Source organism: Chinchilla lanigera, unplaced genomic scaffold, assembly GCF_000276665.1.
Source record: "Chinchilla lanigera isolate Chin_1 unplaced genomic scaffold, ChiLan1.0 scaffold00035, whole genome shotgun sequence".
NCBI lineage: Eukaryota > Metazoa > Chordata > Mammalia > Rodentia > Chinchillidae > Chinchilla > Chinchilla lanigera.
The window spans coordinates 10,197,503-10,212,936 of record NW_004955436.1 but is presented as its reverse complement, the minus strand read 5'-3'; the positions used below and the strand labels follow the sequence as shown (position 1 = coordinate 10,212,936).

Sequence of the window (15,434 nt, the reverse complement as noted above, 5' to 3'; positions counted from 1 at the left end):
CTGGCTGGTGGTTCCAGAACCATGCACAGTGTTTATACTTGATCTGTGGCTTCAGTCTCTTTGAGCTGTCCTGTTGCCTTAGTTGAAAATAGAGCTCTATAGCAGATATATATGCAGAAGTGAGTCTGGCTTTTGCTTCTTCAGGCACATTATTCGTAAATCCAATGGTCCTAGAGGTATCCCTGACCTTGCTCCAATTAACGTTGGCTTACTTATGGGACTAGTCTTCCAAGGATATGATGTAAAGTCCCCACTTTTTCTTCCGTTGTCTCTTACTGCCCAAATGGTTGGTTGAAAATCTTCCTAGATTGATATTAAAATAATTAAATCTTGTTTTTAATGTCTTGATAATTAAATATTTTTCTTTCGGCTCATTGATACACGGTAAAATGGGTGCTATTAGGGACTGCTACTAGAAGTGATTTTAAATCCAAAGATCCAAAATCTGTGTGTACTGAAAACATGTTCATAGCTTCCCAGGCATGGAATAAGCCATCCTTACAAAACATCATATACTAAATGAAACTTCCAGACTAAGATGATTTACTTATTTACTTAAATAACTTCTCTTTGCCAATTACACTGAATAGGTATTGACTCAAAAAAGATGGCCCATAGTCAGAAACATAACTATGATATGGTGTGGAAAACTATAATGATGTAATAAATTTTAAAATTCCTAGTGAGAAATCCTTAATCTTTAAGTAACAAAAAATATGAAAATGTCTGAAACCAAGTTTATCGTACAAAACTAGCACTAACTCTTGAGGAATAGTTGATAGTACAAATAGACACTGGAACATGTTCAAATAGAAAAGTTTATTTAGGAACTTAAGAGTAGAGAATAAAAGAGACCATTAGCCATATGTTTAGATAGCAATATAGCCAACATCAAACTTAAACCATAATTAGATGTAATGTTTGTTTAGCAATAGAGGATTTATTCACTATTCCCTTGCTAGTGAAAAATGGCAAGCTTTGTATTTTACTTCAACAACAGCTCAAATGATCTGTGTGCACACCTTCGTATAGAGAAATTATCCGTGACATGAGCAGAGTGAAGCTATAAATCTTAAAGTCACTGTATTTTAAAATTATATTCATCCAAGTTTTAAAAAATATCAGAATGTATGGTTATAAATAATTTTTCAAGGTTATGTGAACTGATGGACTCCTTCATAATAGTGAAATATGTGATTATTCAGAAATTTAGATTTTGAATAATGTTCAAAGTAATCAAACCCTTTAATCAACTTCAACCAGCATTTTATTGAGAATTAAACCGCATTCTATCCTAATGTATTTCCTGAACATTAGGTACAAGCTTTAAATTTCAAGAGTTTGATTAGCGTTTGACCACATCATAGTATTTTGTGGCTAGAATAAAACTCTCAGTTTTTCTATGTCTTGTTCTGTGAGTCCACATGATAGGGTGGACTCTTGAATATGAAGTTGAAATGGAAAAGGTTAGTAGTGGAAAATTATGGCATTGTTTATAGTGTTTATTTTCATTAAAAACATTTGAAATTCTTTTTAAGATTTTATGTTAAAGAAAAAAAAAGCAATAAAAACAATGATGAATTTTTGTTTTGTTTCCCAAAATATAGCTCCATTAAACTTCTAATTTAATACCTTGGGCAACAGAAAAATGAGTTTCCTGTCAAGTTTCTATTTAATAACTATGTCTACTTAAAATTAGATTTCTGAACCTCTTAAGCAAATCACTGATACTGTGATTCTCCTCCAAGTCAGGGAAAATGGCTACAATCAATAGTAGCATGTGTGCTTGGAAGAAAAACAGTCCACATATTTACAGGATACCTAAGAGGCCACACATGGTTATCACGTTTCAACATTTTTTGTCTCAGTGTGATAGATTAGAATGACTCTCACCAACCTAACAAAATGTCTTTATTTATTGCTTTTAAGTTTAATGGTGATATCTCAGTGTTAATTCTTACTTGACTCTTGTGTTACATTTCACATTAAAGACCCTTCCTTCCTTGTGAGTAGTCTCTTAGTTTTTATAGCACATATAAGGTTTATTTCCACTAACTGTAAGCTTTTGAAGTATAGAACAGAACCAAAAGTCAAATAAAAAATAGTTTTTTCAGACATTGGGTAACAGAAAGCACAGAAGTGTGAGAGACAATTTGTAGGCTACAATGCACAGATTGGAGAAAGCAAATAAAGCCCAGCACCAGAGTTGAGTTGACAGACAAAGCATGCAGTTTACAGAAAATAAAGGAAGTACAGTTTTTGGGAGCAAATAGAGTAAGTGCTCAAACAAAACAAAACAAAGAAGTTTGGTAGTGACATAATGCAGAAGGGGTCCATGAAGTCTTTGGCTGAATACTGATATGTATATATAAGAGATTACACTCTATGTGGTTGGTAAAATTAAAACATCAAATAGCCCTAGACCTCACACAAATGTTGGAGTAATTTATATTCCCAACAGCCAGTGTGGAGAGGCATAACAGTGAACTGACTAATGTTCTCAAAATGTCACCCCTTAGTAGCGTGGCTAGCTGGTACACAGAATTAAAGTTTTTCTTGCACCTTCTCTAACAAAGCATAAAAGCAAGATTTAAAGGGATCTCAGTGGACTATCAGTGACAAACTGCTTGACAGATAAAGTTCAACACCCCTTAAGGGGATTGTCTTGGTTACTTTTCTCTTGTTGCTGAGACAAAATACCCAACGCCCAAAATGAAGGAAGGAAAGGTTTATTTAGCTTACAGTTTGTGGAGGTTTCAGTCCATGCTTGACTGGATCTTGGGCAGAGTGGCACATGGCAGAGGGCAAACGTTCATGGTGGCAGAACAAAGCAAAGCAACAAAGTGGGGAATGGCAGCCGAACAGCAATGCAGCCAGAGCAAAAGAGAGGAATGGCGGCAAGCAGCCTCTTTCCCTCCCTTACATTGTAAACAGGCTACCCCCACCTAAGGGGCGTGTAGCTCTCACATAATCTCCATGCCCTGCTCTTCCACAGGCTCAGGATGTATACAAAGTAAGCACCCTGGCTTCCTGCTGAGTCACTTAGCCAAACCTCTAGACTCCCCAAGTTGACACAATGTATCAAGCATAACAGGGATGCAGCAGGGTGTGGCTGTCCCTGACTTGTAGAGCTCCTCCCCAGCACATGTGGGGCCCTGGGTTCAATATCACCAATACCAGAAAAGCTTTTTAAGAAGAAGGAATACAACAAAATCCTATTTACAGCCAAAAATGTGCAATGCCTGGTATCCAACAGATCCCTAGGCACATAAATAATCAGGTAAATATGGTTATAACATGAGAAAAATAAACTAGTAGAAATAATTCTGAAAGAAATGGTAGAATTAGCACTCATTTAAAAAATGATACTATTTATAAATACTATAAATTTTTTTCAGTGAGGAGTAAAAAAAAGTGAATATAATGAATGAATGAATGAAAGATATAAACAGATTCAAGCTAAAATTTATAAAATAAATGTATGATATTTGAAGTTAAAAAATATACTTGATACGAACAACAGATTAGATACTGTAGGTAAAATCATTGAATTTTTATACATAATAATAAAAGCTATCAAAAATGACAACATAAGGAAAAATAAAGCAAAAATAAACAGGGACTTAGCAAGATGAAGGAAAATGTCAAGTGGCCCAGTGTACTCATAATGAGTATCAGGAGTGTTCCCTGAGGGGAATTATGGAAGAAACTTACAGATATATGATTAAACATTTTCCAAATTTAATAAAAATTGCAATTCAACAGAGCCACTCGATCTAACTAATCCCTTTTTTTGTTTTATTTTGTTTTGTTTTGTTTTGCTTTGCTTTGTTTCCAGTACCAGTAATTGAACCCACAAGCTTGCGCTTGCCAGGCAGGTGATGTGCTGCTGAGTTAAATCCCCAGCCCCTAACTAATCCCTTTAAAAATAAACTAGTAAATGTCCAAAACACAGCATCATCAAACGGATGAAAACTGATGTTAATGTTATATACTCAGCAAAATATCTTTGAAAAATGAAGGAAAAATAAAGACTTTAATTGAATAAACAAAAAAGGAAAGAATTACTGTCTGTAGACCAAAAAGACTAGAAAAAATAACAATTTAAATTAGGTAGTTAATGGAAGCAGAAAAAAATGATATAAAATGAAAATTTGGAGATATTTAAAGTAATTAACAGTATTGCAATAGACACACACACACACACACACACACACATATATACAAAAAGAGAAAAGTTTTTCTATTTTAAGAGCATAACTAATCAAAATCTTAAGATTATATTATGTTGTATACAAAATAAAGAAATAAAATGTATGGTAACAGAGAACAAAGACTAGAAATTGGAATTGGAATTTTATCATTGTTTCTTATGCAAAATGTAAAATAATCTAATATTATTTTGAAGTACATTCTAGAAATTTAGCAATGTGTATGCCTAGGGAAACACTAAATATATAAAATAGGTACACAAAATAATCTAAAAATGAAGAGAAACTGTCATAAAAGTTATTAAACCTAAAAGAATGTAGAAAATTTTTTTAGAAAAGGTATAGCAGACAGGTCAAGAAAAAAAGCAAACAGATAAATGTAGAGTGAATCCAATCCCACCAATACAGGTAATCATATTAAGTAGAAATGACTTAAATACTCCAATTAAAAGGCCAAAGAATTACAATTGAATAAAAAAAAAATTAAAACTACACTATCTCAATAAAACACATAAAATATTAAAAAGAAAGATGGAATACACAACAGTTTGAAAAAGAATATTTGCCACACAACTACCAAGCAAAAAACATTGGAAGGGCTATAGGAATATTAGAGTGACCAGAGATAAAAGAACATTTTATCATCAGACTTTTCAAAGGGACATAGCTACCTAAATATGCATATACCTATTATCACTGCTCTAAAGTACATGAATTAAAACACAAGAGAACTAAAAAATAAATCAAAATTATAGTTCAACACTGAGTAACTGAGAAAACACGTGGACAGTAAGAATCACTCACTTTCTTTAAATATTTCATCCACAGATTCCAGAATACATATTGCTTTCAACTGTACATGTTATAGAAAAACCCAGAAAAAAAAAAATCAAATTCAAAGTAGGCAGAAGGAAAAAAATGTTTATTTCAGACAAGTTGTTAATGAAAAAATGATTATTATCATTCTTTTAATTTCTATATGGTACTATAGATAGTGACCCATTTATGATTTTGACTATTTTTTGGCGGGGGGGGGGGCAGTTTCCCTTACCGGGAATCACACTCACATCCTCACAGGCAGGCGCTGTGTCGCTGAGCTAATCCCCAGCCCTTGACTATTTCTTTTTGTTGATCAATCTTTCTACAAGAAGCCAACTTTATCGATTTTTTTTTGCAGAAAAACTAGTTTTGGATTCCTCTAAACTGTTTCTGTTTTCTATTTCATTGATTATGCAACGTTTTATGAATTGGGAGAAAGAAGTACTACCGCAATCATTCGAAACGGTAGCAATATACCATTGCTAACACCACCAAACACTACAGGCAGAAATGGATCAATATTCCTCATGAACACTGATACAAAAAATGAGAACAAGCAAAATTCAACACAGTTAAAAAACAATGATCCTCCAGACCCAGTAGAAATTACCTGAGGAGTGCAACAATTGATGAACATTTGAAAATCAATTAATGTTTTTTACCACAGTGACAATTTTAAAAATAGCATAATCTTAACAGAAGAAGCAGACAAGTTATGCAACAAAAATGAATATAAATTCTTGATTAAAGCTCTTTGCAAACTAGGTTTGAGAGAAAATATGCAAACTAATAAAGGGTGTCTATAGAAAAAAATACAAGTAATGACATTCTCATTTGGAAAAGACTGCTTTCAATTCTACTTAAGAAATATGGCAAGGCTATTTGTTTCTAGTCAATATTACTGCCTAGTCAATATTGTACAGAAAAAAGACAAGGAAACAAAGTAAAAGTTACACAGACTGGAAAAGAAGAAATACATTATTTTTGTAGATGACAAGATCACGTAGAAAGTCTTAATGAAACTACCAAAAATAGAACTCTATGTTCAGCAGAGTTACTTTACAGAATAGTGAAAATGTAGAAATGTATTTTTTCCATTCTAGCAGCCATTGAAAACCAAAATGAGGCAAAGAGCAGCAAATTTACCTTCGAATCAGAAATGTAAAACAATGGTAGATTCAGTAATATGTGTGCAAAGTTTGCATACCAAAAACTATGGAACACTATTGAGAAAAATTATAAAGACTTAAATAAATGAAAATTTATGCCAGCTTCATGCACTGGAAGATTCAATATTCTTATGATGCCAATGTTTCCCAAATTGATCTGTAGACTCTGCATAACCCCAATCATAGCAGGCTTTCTGGTAAAGAAGTTGGGAAGCTGAATTGAAAATTTATATGGAAATGAAAGTATGTAAAATACCCAAAGTATATTGGAAATGACGAACAAAGTCGGAGAGCTTATGATACTCGATTGTATTCCTTACTAGAAAGCTATAGCAATTAAGATACCATGATGTTTACATAAGGGTAGGTGCACAATCAGGGAAATACACACTGCAGAAATGCAGGAAGATATGTGTGGTTAATTTACTGACAAAGAGACCGAAGTAATTTAATGGGGGAAAAGATACGTCTTTAATAAATGACATTGGAAAAGTGGGAAATCCACAATAAAGACAATTTTGGTAATCATCTCACATCTAATAAAATTACCATGCAAAACACTTTAAGAGTACAATAAAAGAATGGTGATAGGAAAGAGAAAAACTTCATGATGATGGAAAGAAAATCTGAGGATTGAGGTAGAAGGGAGGGAGGAGAGGGAAAGGGGAAATAAAACGTTCAGGATGTGGTTTGTATATGGCACCAGTACTCCACAATGAGTAGATTTATTACACACCAAGAACATATACTACTAAATACACAAGTGTTTATAGGAAGTAGATGAAGCTACTAAATGCAATGGAAGCTCGATCTTGGGAGCATTTGGTGACAGAACATGCCTCTGCTAGAGGACTTGTATACAGAGGATTAGCACAACTGTTATAAGTCCTTATTAAAATAATTTTTAAATGGGCAAATATTTGTAAAAACTTCAAGAAACAGACATGAATGACAAATAAATAAAACAATTTCTAACATCACTGGACATTAAAGTAGTGCTAAAGGTATGAATATATACCTAACCAAATGCTTCCAACTAAAAGTGGTCACAATTTCACATGTAAGCAAAGACATGGTGAATTTTTGTGAAGAGAAATAAAAATATGTATTTACAAATACTTTGACCTATGAATTATTGTCCATAGCAAAATTACTCACAACAGACGTGTACTGGAAATGAGTCAAATGCATATCAAGGAGGAAATAAACAAGTGGTAGTGTAACATACAGTGGTATACTGCTGAGCGATTAGAATGAATGAGCTCCTGTTCAAAGCAACAAGATGGTGAACTTCAAAAACATCACACTGTGATGTGAAAAAGACAAACCATCCCCTCCTCCCGCAAAACAATAAACCCAACCAAACAGGAACATTATAGCATGATTCGATTTCTATGAATTTGTAGAAATGACAAAATTACAGAAGGCAAAGCAGCAGTTGCAAGGCGGGTGAGGGGGAGCTCATCATAAAGGGGTACTGTAAAAGGCACCCTGATTATAATTATTGTCAACACTCATCACTTTAAATGAGTGAATTTTATTTTACTTAAATAATACTGCTGTAAGAGCTGATGAAAGCCCTGAGCTCTTCACCGTCCTGAGCTCCTCCTCCTCCTCTAATCCCTTTAGTTCTAATTGGTACAAATCACTCATCCTCCACTGTACTTCAAAGCAGGACCTTAGTGTTGTCCTCATGCCTCTCTGTCTTGTCTGACAACCAATGAGTTTCTATCATTTTAAGAGCTCTACAGCATGGCCACTCATGGAATGGGTCCACTCTCCTGGTATCTCTCTAACAGTTTTATCAGATAGTACCTTTCCTGCTAATGCTAGATACATTTCTGTGGGAATGAATCGAATTGTGCCAGTTTCCATGATTTATCCACAGGAAAACAAGGAGGATTTTTCTAAACGAATGTTTGCTAATAACATTGACTCTTCAGGATCCTTTCATCTGTACCCTAAAAACTAAAACATAGTCAATTTGGAGACAATTCCTTTAGATTTTGGCAAATTCCTTTAATCCTTCTTTTTCTTATTCTCTGAATTTGCATTTCATTGTGCATATCTAAATGGAATATGTGATTCCTAGTTTTACTACATAATTTTTGATTCTTTTTTCCCCTCTGATTCTTAGTTTTCATGGATGCAGTGGTGCAAATGCGTACTTACTTCATCTTTCTCACCACTAGTATGGAAGAACTGACTGATATATACAATATAGTCTGATAATTCTGTATTGTTGAGAAGTATAATGTGGATTTTGAAATGCCCCGTTATAGAACTGTACCAAATCAAAAATCTACACAAATTTATTGGGTGAAAAGTGCGGGTTACTCACCTTACAGCCAGTGATGATGTTGTGGCCCCAGGTGTTAGGTGCACATTTAGAACACGTCTCTCCAATGGTGTTGGGAGGACAGATGCATTGACCAGTTTCGGGGTCACAGTTATTACCCAGATGGGAGCAGTCACAAGCTTCACAGAGGAAACAGAGAAAACATTGAAGGGTTAACTATTTTAAAATGTAATATAAATATTGAGCATTTTTATTGTGGTGATTTGTGTTGTTTTTCTATTTTCCATACTCATATGTTTAATCATCCCTGGAGGGGGAAATATCTTAACTCATTCATCTTCATATCATGGTGCAGCATTTCCCAGGGAAGGTGTCCAATTAATATATGTTGCAATTCATTTAATAATTTCAAAATTAAATCATTTTCCACTTTCCTATTAAGCTCGAGAGAAAACTGATGTTATCACATTCTTTATTAACTTTATATCATATACCCAGACACTATAAAGTTTTAAAATTTTATATGATATTTAAGTTCATTAAGATTTTTCTATGATATAAAGATTAATTTTTCTTTCCTGATCATGTCATTGATTTTAAATAAAACCAATAAACTTAAGCAGTGTCTTAAATTTAGTATATCATAGTATATGGTTATAATTGCACTCACTGGAGTGTTCCTTGTAAATATTTAAAACAGTTGAGTTAAGACACTGTTTAGATATAAATATACTTTTAGCTGAGCATAGTGGTACATGCCTCTATACCAGCACTCAAGAGGCCAAGGCAGGAGGATCACCACAAGTTCAAGGTCAGCCTGGGCCACACAGGGAGTTCAAGGCCAGCCTGAATTACATTGTGAGACCCTGTCTCAAAAAAAAAAAAAAAGGATACTTTTAACTTTTTTGTCACCTGGTTTATTTTTCAATAGATATTTCATTTTCTTCACTGTAGGATGATACGCAAAGAGTCAAAGTCCCCTATCTATCTGCAGCACTTTGTAAAAAATGCAAAATATCTTTTGAGGTCAGGAAAGCCGTGCTCACAAGGAGTACATCCACTACTTATCTATCACTGACCCAGCTAAGAGTGTGTTTTAGTGCAGCTTTTAATTCAATGAAATGAAAGTGCGGGAAGAAATACCGACAATGAATTTGAATTCAAATGCAAGACTAATGTTATGGGAGCCCTTTCAATTAGTTATATGATGATTAAATCATTTTAACCAAATAAATTTAGGGTATTTGATTAAGTTCACTTTTTCGGAGATCACAATTGTTGCTCAAAGCACTTCATACCAGCTGTGAAAAATGTTTAGCACAATACTTGACACAGAATAAATACTAAATGTTAGTTGTTATTGTTTTTGTTGTTGCTAATGCTAAGTAAATTTATTTTACATGTATTATTCATTAAGAAGAATTACCGTTAGCATTGTGTTTAAATTTGTGTGCTAAAAATGTTTCAGAACCGTCTGAGTCATTACTAGCAAATAGAAATCTCCTAAGATCTTTTTGTTTGTTTGTTTTTTTGTATGTGCGTTTTTTTCCAGTACCGGGTATCAAACTCATGACCTTGCACTTGCCAGGCAGGTACTGTGCTACTGAGCTAAATCCCTAGCCCCTCCTAAGAAGATTTTTAGTGGAATCATAACACTGAATAGGAAGAACATGTGAGGAATTACTTTTCTCCTGCCAAAGTCCAATGTTTACTGTAGTTAATAATATCAGTAAAGGTAATGATAATAGACATGCAACACTGACATGTTAGGCATTACTCTACGTACTTTTTAGTCATTAAGTCAGCTAACTCTTACAACTCTGTAACATATATATTGGTATCATCCTAATGTAGTAGATGAATTTTTAGGAGAGAAAGTGAGACCGGCTCACATACGTCATAAAACTAGGTCATAAATCCAAGCTGTTTAGTGCAAGTCATACTCTTGATCATACTTTCTGTCTGACTTGTGCTTTTTCTATTATGTTTCACTGGCTTAGAAGGGTGCTAGGTTTGTATTCATAAAATGTAATTATAATTTCATAATTTTAGATAATATTCTTGGTTTCATTTATAAATCTGCTTAGTAGCTAAATTTGAATATATAGTATCATTATAGTAATTCCTATCATGGAAGAATGTTAGTGAGAAATAGATATGAAAAACAGAGTATATTTCAAAATGCAGCTTTGTAACTTTTTTAGTATTTACAGATATTTACAGATTCTTAGAAGATCCACAATTATCAGATTCAGAATAACTTACGATGGCTAGTTTATGATAAGAAGCATAAATCTAAAGACCTGGTCTGAAAGACACTGGTTCTTTAAATAACTTTAAACATTATTCCTATTGATTCTCACATAGATTTTCTATAGTCAATAACAATGTTTTAAAATCTTACCATGGTGCTGAGAGTACAGTACAGAAGTATCATTAAAACTCAGTCAATGAGTTTAGTAAGCAAAGGTGAGATTCAACTTCATGCTTCTTGCAATAGGATTAACTCTAAATTAGTGATATATACATCAAAACTAATGCTCAACTTTTTCTCCTCTGTAGTGTGATAATTGGTGTTGTCCTCTTCCATGATTTGTGTAATGTCTCTGGCTACACCTAGGATACCACTACAGGGACTCATGTCAGAAACACCAGCCTGCAATTTCCTCTGAACTAAATATCCAGAGGCAGACTGCTCCTCTATCACAGCATCACAGTTTTCAAGGCAGCTAAAATGTAGATAAAAACATTTTTGTACTATAAAAAATAATTTCCTTGATCTTTGTATCAATTTTTTCACAAGAAAAAGTTGAAATAGTTTGGGAGTAGAGTGCAAACTGAGATAACACACACACACACACACACACACACACACGCCCCACAAAACTGAACATACAATTTCCAAGCTGCATAGTCACTGGGGATTTGGACAAACAAAAGTCACAGACAGAGAGGCCACACCAAGACTAGGATCCACAGATGGATTTTTGTTGCATAGTTGCAAGTGCAGTTTTTTGTTAGGCTGCGTTTCAGATTGCAGCGCTTTCTATCCTATCTTTCTTGTCACTGTACATTTCCTTTACTAGAAGCGATTTCATAGAAGCCCAGTCACTAAAACCAGAGCATGAACACCTCACCTCTGGTCTTATGTACACACCTGTGCAGCCTCCTTCTTGGAAGCTGAAGTACCCACGGGCACAGTGGTCACATTTCTTTCCTGTGACGCCAGGCTGGCACCAACATTGTCCACTCTCTTCACAGTCGAATGATTTGGACCCAAAAGAATTGCAGTTGCAGGGAACACAGCCCCTTCCGGACTGCAAGCCAAAGGTCTCAGGCTGGCACAGAACAGGAGAGAAAAGTTAAGTGTTGGTCGATGAACTCACAAAGAAACAAGACGCGCAAGATCAAGCGATCAGGCGGGTAAGAGGAGCCTATGAGTTGCCAGCTTTCTTTACTCATGTTAGTACACTGAGCTGTCATTTCACCAGGGAGCTGTTTTCTGTGATATCCAAAATACAACGTGTAACTGCTTTGCAATGTCTACAAAATTAGTGGAAGAACTAGGAAAGTTCTCCTTTTCCCTATTTTCATCTTCCTTTCTCTATACATCCCCAGATTCTAACAGCGATGTGAAATAAGTCATGGATTATATTTCTAGCTTTAATTTGAAACTTTACTCACTTTATACCTAACAATCAGAACTGATTTCTTTCCGATCTTATAAACATCTTCATTGTGGTAAAAATGCTTTCAACACTATTGAATGGCAGGCTAAAGTCGAAGTAACATTTTCCCCCTAGAATTTGATCTAATTTTATCATTGATCCATAAATAATGTTAGTCATCACTATAGTACACATATTATAAATATAATTTACAGATTATGCCTATGCTGACCAAATAATTGGCTTGACAAAGGTCTACTTTCTTGGATTTCATTCTAATAAGTGAAATTGATTTGTGAGAACACATATTAAAGCACTAAATGAGAAAGGTTAAGGGAAATTTTCAGCCTCTGATGAGTTATTCATAAGCATAGCCCTTATCCATTTGAACTCATCATCTTCTCTGGTCAAGTTTCTATCACTAGCTTTCACTAACATTCTTGCATTGGAGACTATAAGCCTTTCTAACCATGACTATGGTAGAAAATAGTGATAGATTCAGAATTCTCTCCTATTAGAAAAATGAAAAGCATATATCCTTCTTAAAGTATGTCATCACTGTCTGTTTAAATAAGAAAGTGTGTCACATTATGATATGTTAATCTGGAAAAATTAGTCTCAGTAATTACTTCTTTGTAAAAATAATTCTTATTTAGAAAAATTATACTGAATAATGACTTCTTGGTAAAAATAAATCTTGCCACTAAATGTGACTCACCCAAAGAGAAATGAATAAGCCTTATTATATATTTTTGCTGCTGCTGTTAGCAGTATTAAAATTAAATTTGAGAAATAAAAATCACACTGAACATTAGACTTTTAAAATGACTAGCTAAGAATAGTTTTACAGTTTAAGTGTAACGTGGGTTGATTTTTGATAATCATATTAACTTTTACATTTACTGCTGGCTTTATTTTTCTTTCTAGTTATAATTCAGATCTCATTTATTCAAGAAGAAAATCTGTAGCAGTTCCAAATAAGTGACATGAGTTTGAGAGCAAATTCACCTATATGATGGAAAACTAAAGCTTATAATTTTTATTGTTCATAAAAAGAATTCAATGTAAAATTTAGGTCAGTGTCCTGGAGAAAGGATCAGATATTGGAACCATGATTAAAGCAAGAGCATGCCCATTACAGGATTATTTATCATATGTGTAACTGAAGAGACAATTAAATGTTCAGTGTTAGTGAAATAGCTAAATAAATTATGATACATTCATGCTATAAGATGATAAGCAATGATTACAATCTAATTTGAAGCAGTTTTAATGGTAGGAATACAATTAATATAACATTAAGTAAAATTTCTAAAAAGCAGCATATGAAACCATACAGCAGCTATGATTCCAATTATATATCTATATTTACACAATAGTGCATGAAAACATTCAGACAGACCAGGCGTACACAGTACAAGGCTGTGTAATAGCGTTTTGTTTTGCAGTACTGGAGATCAAATGCAAGATCTTTGGACTGAACAACATTCCCAATCCTTTTTTTAAAAAAAAAAAAAATTTGAGGCAGGTCTTGTTTAGCTGCTGAATTGTTCAGGCTGAGCTTTAATTTGGAAATTTCCTGCCTCAGTCTCTCAGAGTGCTAGTGTGACAGGATCATGCTATGAATCCTAGCTGAAAACAGTTTTTAAAAAAATATATGAATTATAGAAGTAATATTTGACATCTGTCTTTATTTCTGAATTTTTACCTAGTAAGTTCAATTGTAAAAATGTCTGTTATATTTATCATCATTTTCTAAATGTTCTGATTTAGCAAATACACAAACCTATCTAAATATTTGTGTGTATATACATATATATACCTATGCACCTTTATGCACATATCTATACACATGCATTTAATGGATAAATCAGTTCAATGTTAAGTGAATTTCTAAATCACAGTTATCCCTGAAAAAGTTTCAGTGATGATTATGTACAGAAATATATAGGAAGAAATGTCACTACCATACTTTTCAAATACATATACATATATAATGTAGTTTTGAAGATAAATTACACCAAAGTAAAACTATCCCACTTCACTAATAAAATATTGCGACATTTGGGATTCAAAAATCCATTTCAATGTGGAGAAAAACCTCCCTCATGAAAAAATTGAAGAAGCAAGCTCTCATAGCTCAACATTAAAATTAGTAATATAACACAAATAGGGAAAACAGTGCCAGTCCAGGCCAAAGTAGAAGCTGGAGAGGATTCCATAACTTCTTCCATATTGAGATCATAATAAGACCTAGCACCTATGTGTTACTTTCTATGTGTACACCTCCAAAACCATTTACAAAAATGAATTCATTTCTTTCTCAGGACAGATTTGACAGATAGTTGTTACTGTCATTACATTTTTATGGAGTGATAAAACTGAGGTGCAGAAAGGTTAAATAAATTGTCTCAAGCTATCAGCTAGCTCACTGTGGAGTTAGGACTGCAAATTAGGCAGCCTTGCTTCAGAGTCTGTGGTCTTCATCCTGACACACACCGTGTCAGAGGAACAGTAGTCTCAGAACAAAACACTGCTGTGAGATATGTAGGGAAGGGGCATGAACAAGAGTTGATTTTTCTGCTAAATTTTCATTATGGAGATATTTGCATCAGATAGAATATCTTTTGTTTTACATTGATTCATCTGTGTTGGAAAAAAGAACTAATTTAAATATTTCCCCATTTAGCAATGATAGTAAATGATAACAGTAATGACATCTTCTACTTAGATCAATCCCTGTTAGTTTATGCACTGATCTCACTACTACCCAGAAATAGCCCTGGAGGTAAATCAACCCATCTCCCTGCAAGACACTCTTCAGTGTGGAATGTCCATGTCCCACAAACCCCAGCTCTAACCTCCATGCTGATGGTATGAGGTCTTTTAGATATGATTAGGTCATAGGGCAGAACCCTCATGAATGTGATTGGTGCCCTACAAAAGAAGCCACAAAGATATTTTTCGACTAGAGGAGGTGAGAAGATGGCTTTCCAGGGGAAGCTGGCCATAGCCAGGAGGGGAAATTATCAGCATCTCTCTGTTGTTTATAAGCCACTCAGCAGAGCGCTATTCTGATCAAGCATCTTGAATGGCTTAGACAAACACTCCACGCTCTCTCTAGACTTCTCCCAGTCAGTGGCTGAGGACAGCAATGTCCTAGAACTTCCTGCCAAATACAGGCCTCCTCTAAAGGGCAAGTTTTGTCTGGGCACTTTCTATTGGTCTGGTAAAAGTGTGGGCGACCTGATGGAATGCACTCAGTGAG

The 15,434-nt window shown here is 34.2% G+C and overlaps 1 protein-coding gene across 4 annotated transcripts in view; it reads right to left on the bottom strand.

Annotated features, from left to right (window-relative positions):
* The window catches only part of Lama2 (laminin, alpha 2), a 570,325-nt gene that overhangs the window by 187,165 nt on the left and 367,726 nt on the right, over window positions 1-15,434 (bottom strand). For all 4 annotated transcript variants that reach the window (XM_005389182.2, XM_005389183.2, XM_005389185.2 and 1 more), the window contains 2 exons: window positions 11,656-11,836; window positions 8,541-8,677 (listed from right to left, as the gene is read on the bottom strand). In XM_005389182.2, coding sequence (XP_005389239.1) covers window positions 8,541-8,677; window positions 11,656-11,836 — 318 coding nt within the window. The remainder of the gene's footprint in view (window positions 1-8,540; window positions 8,678-11,655; window positions 11,837-15,434) is intronic.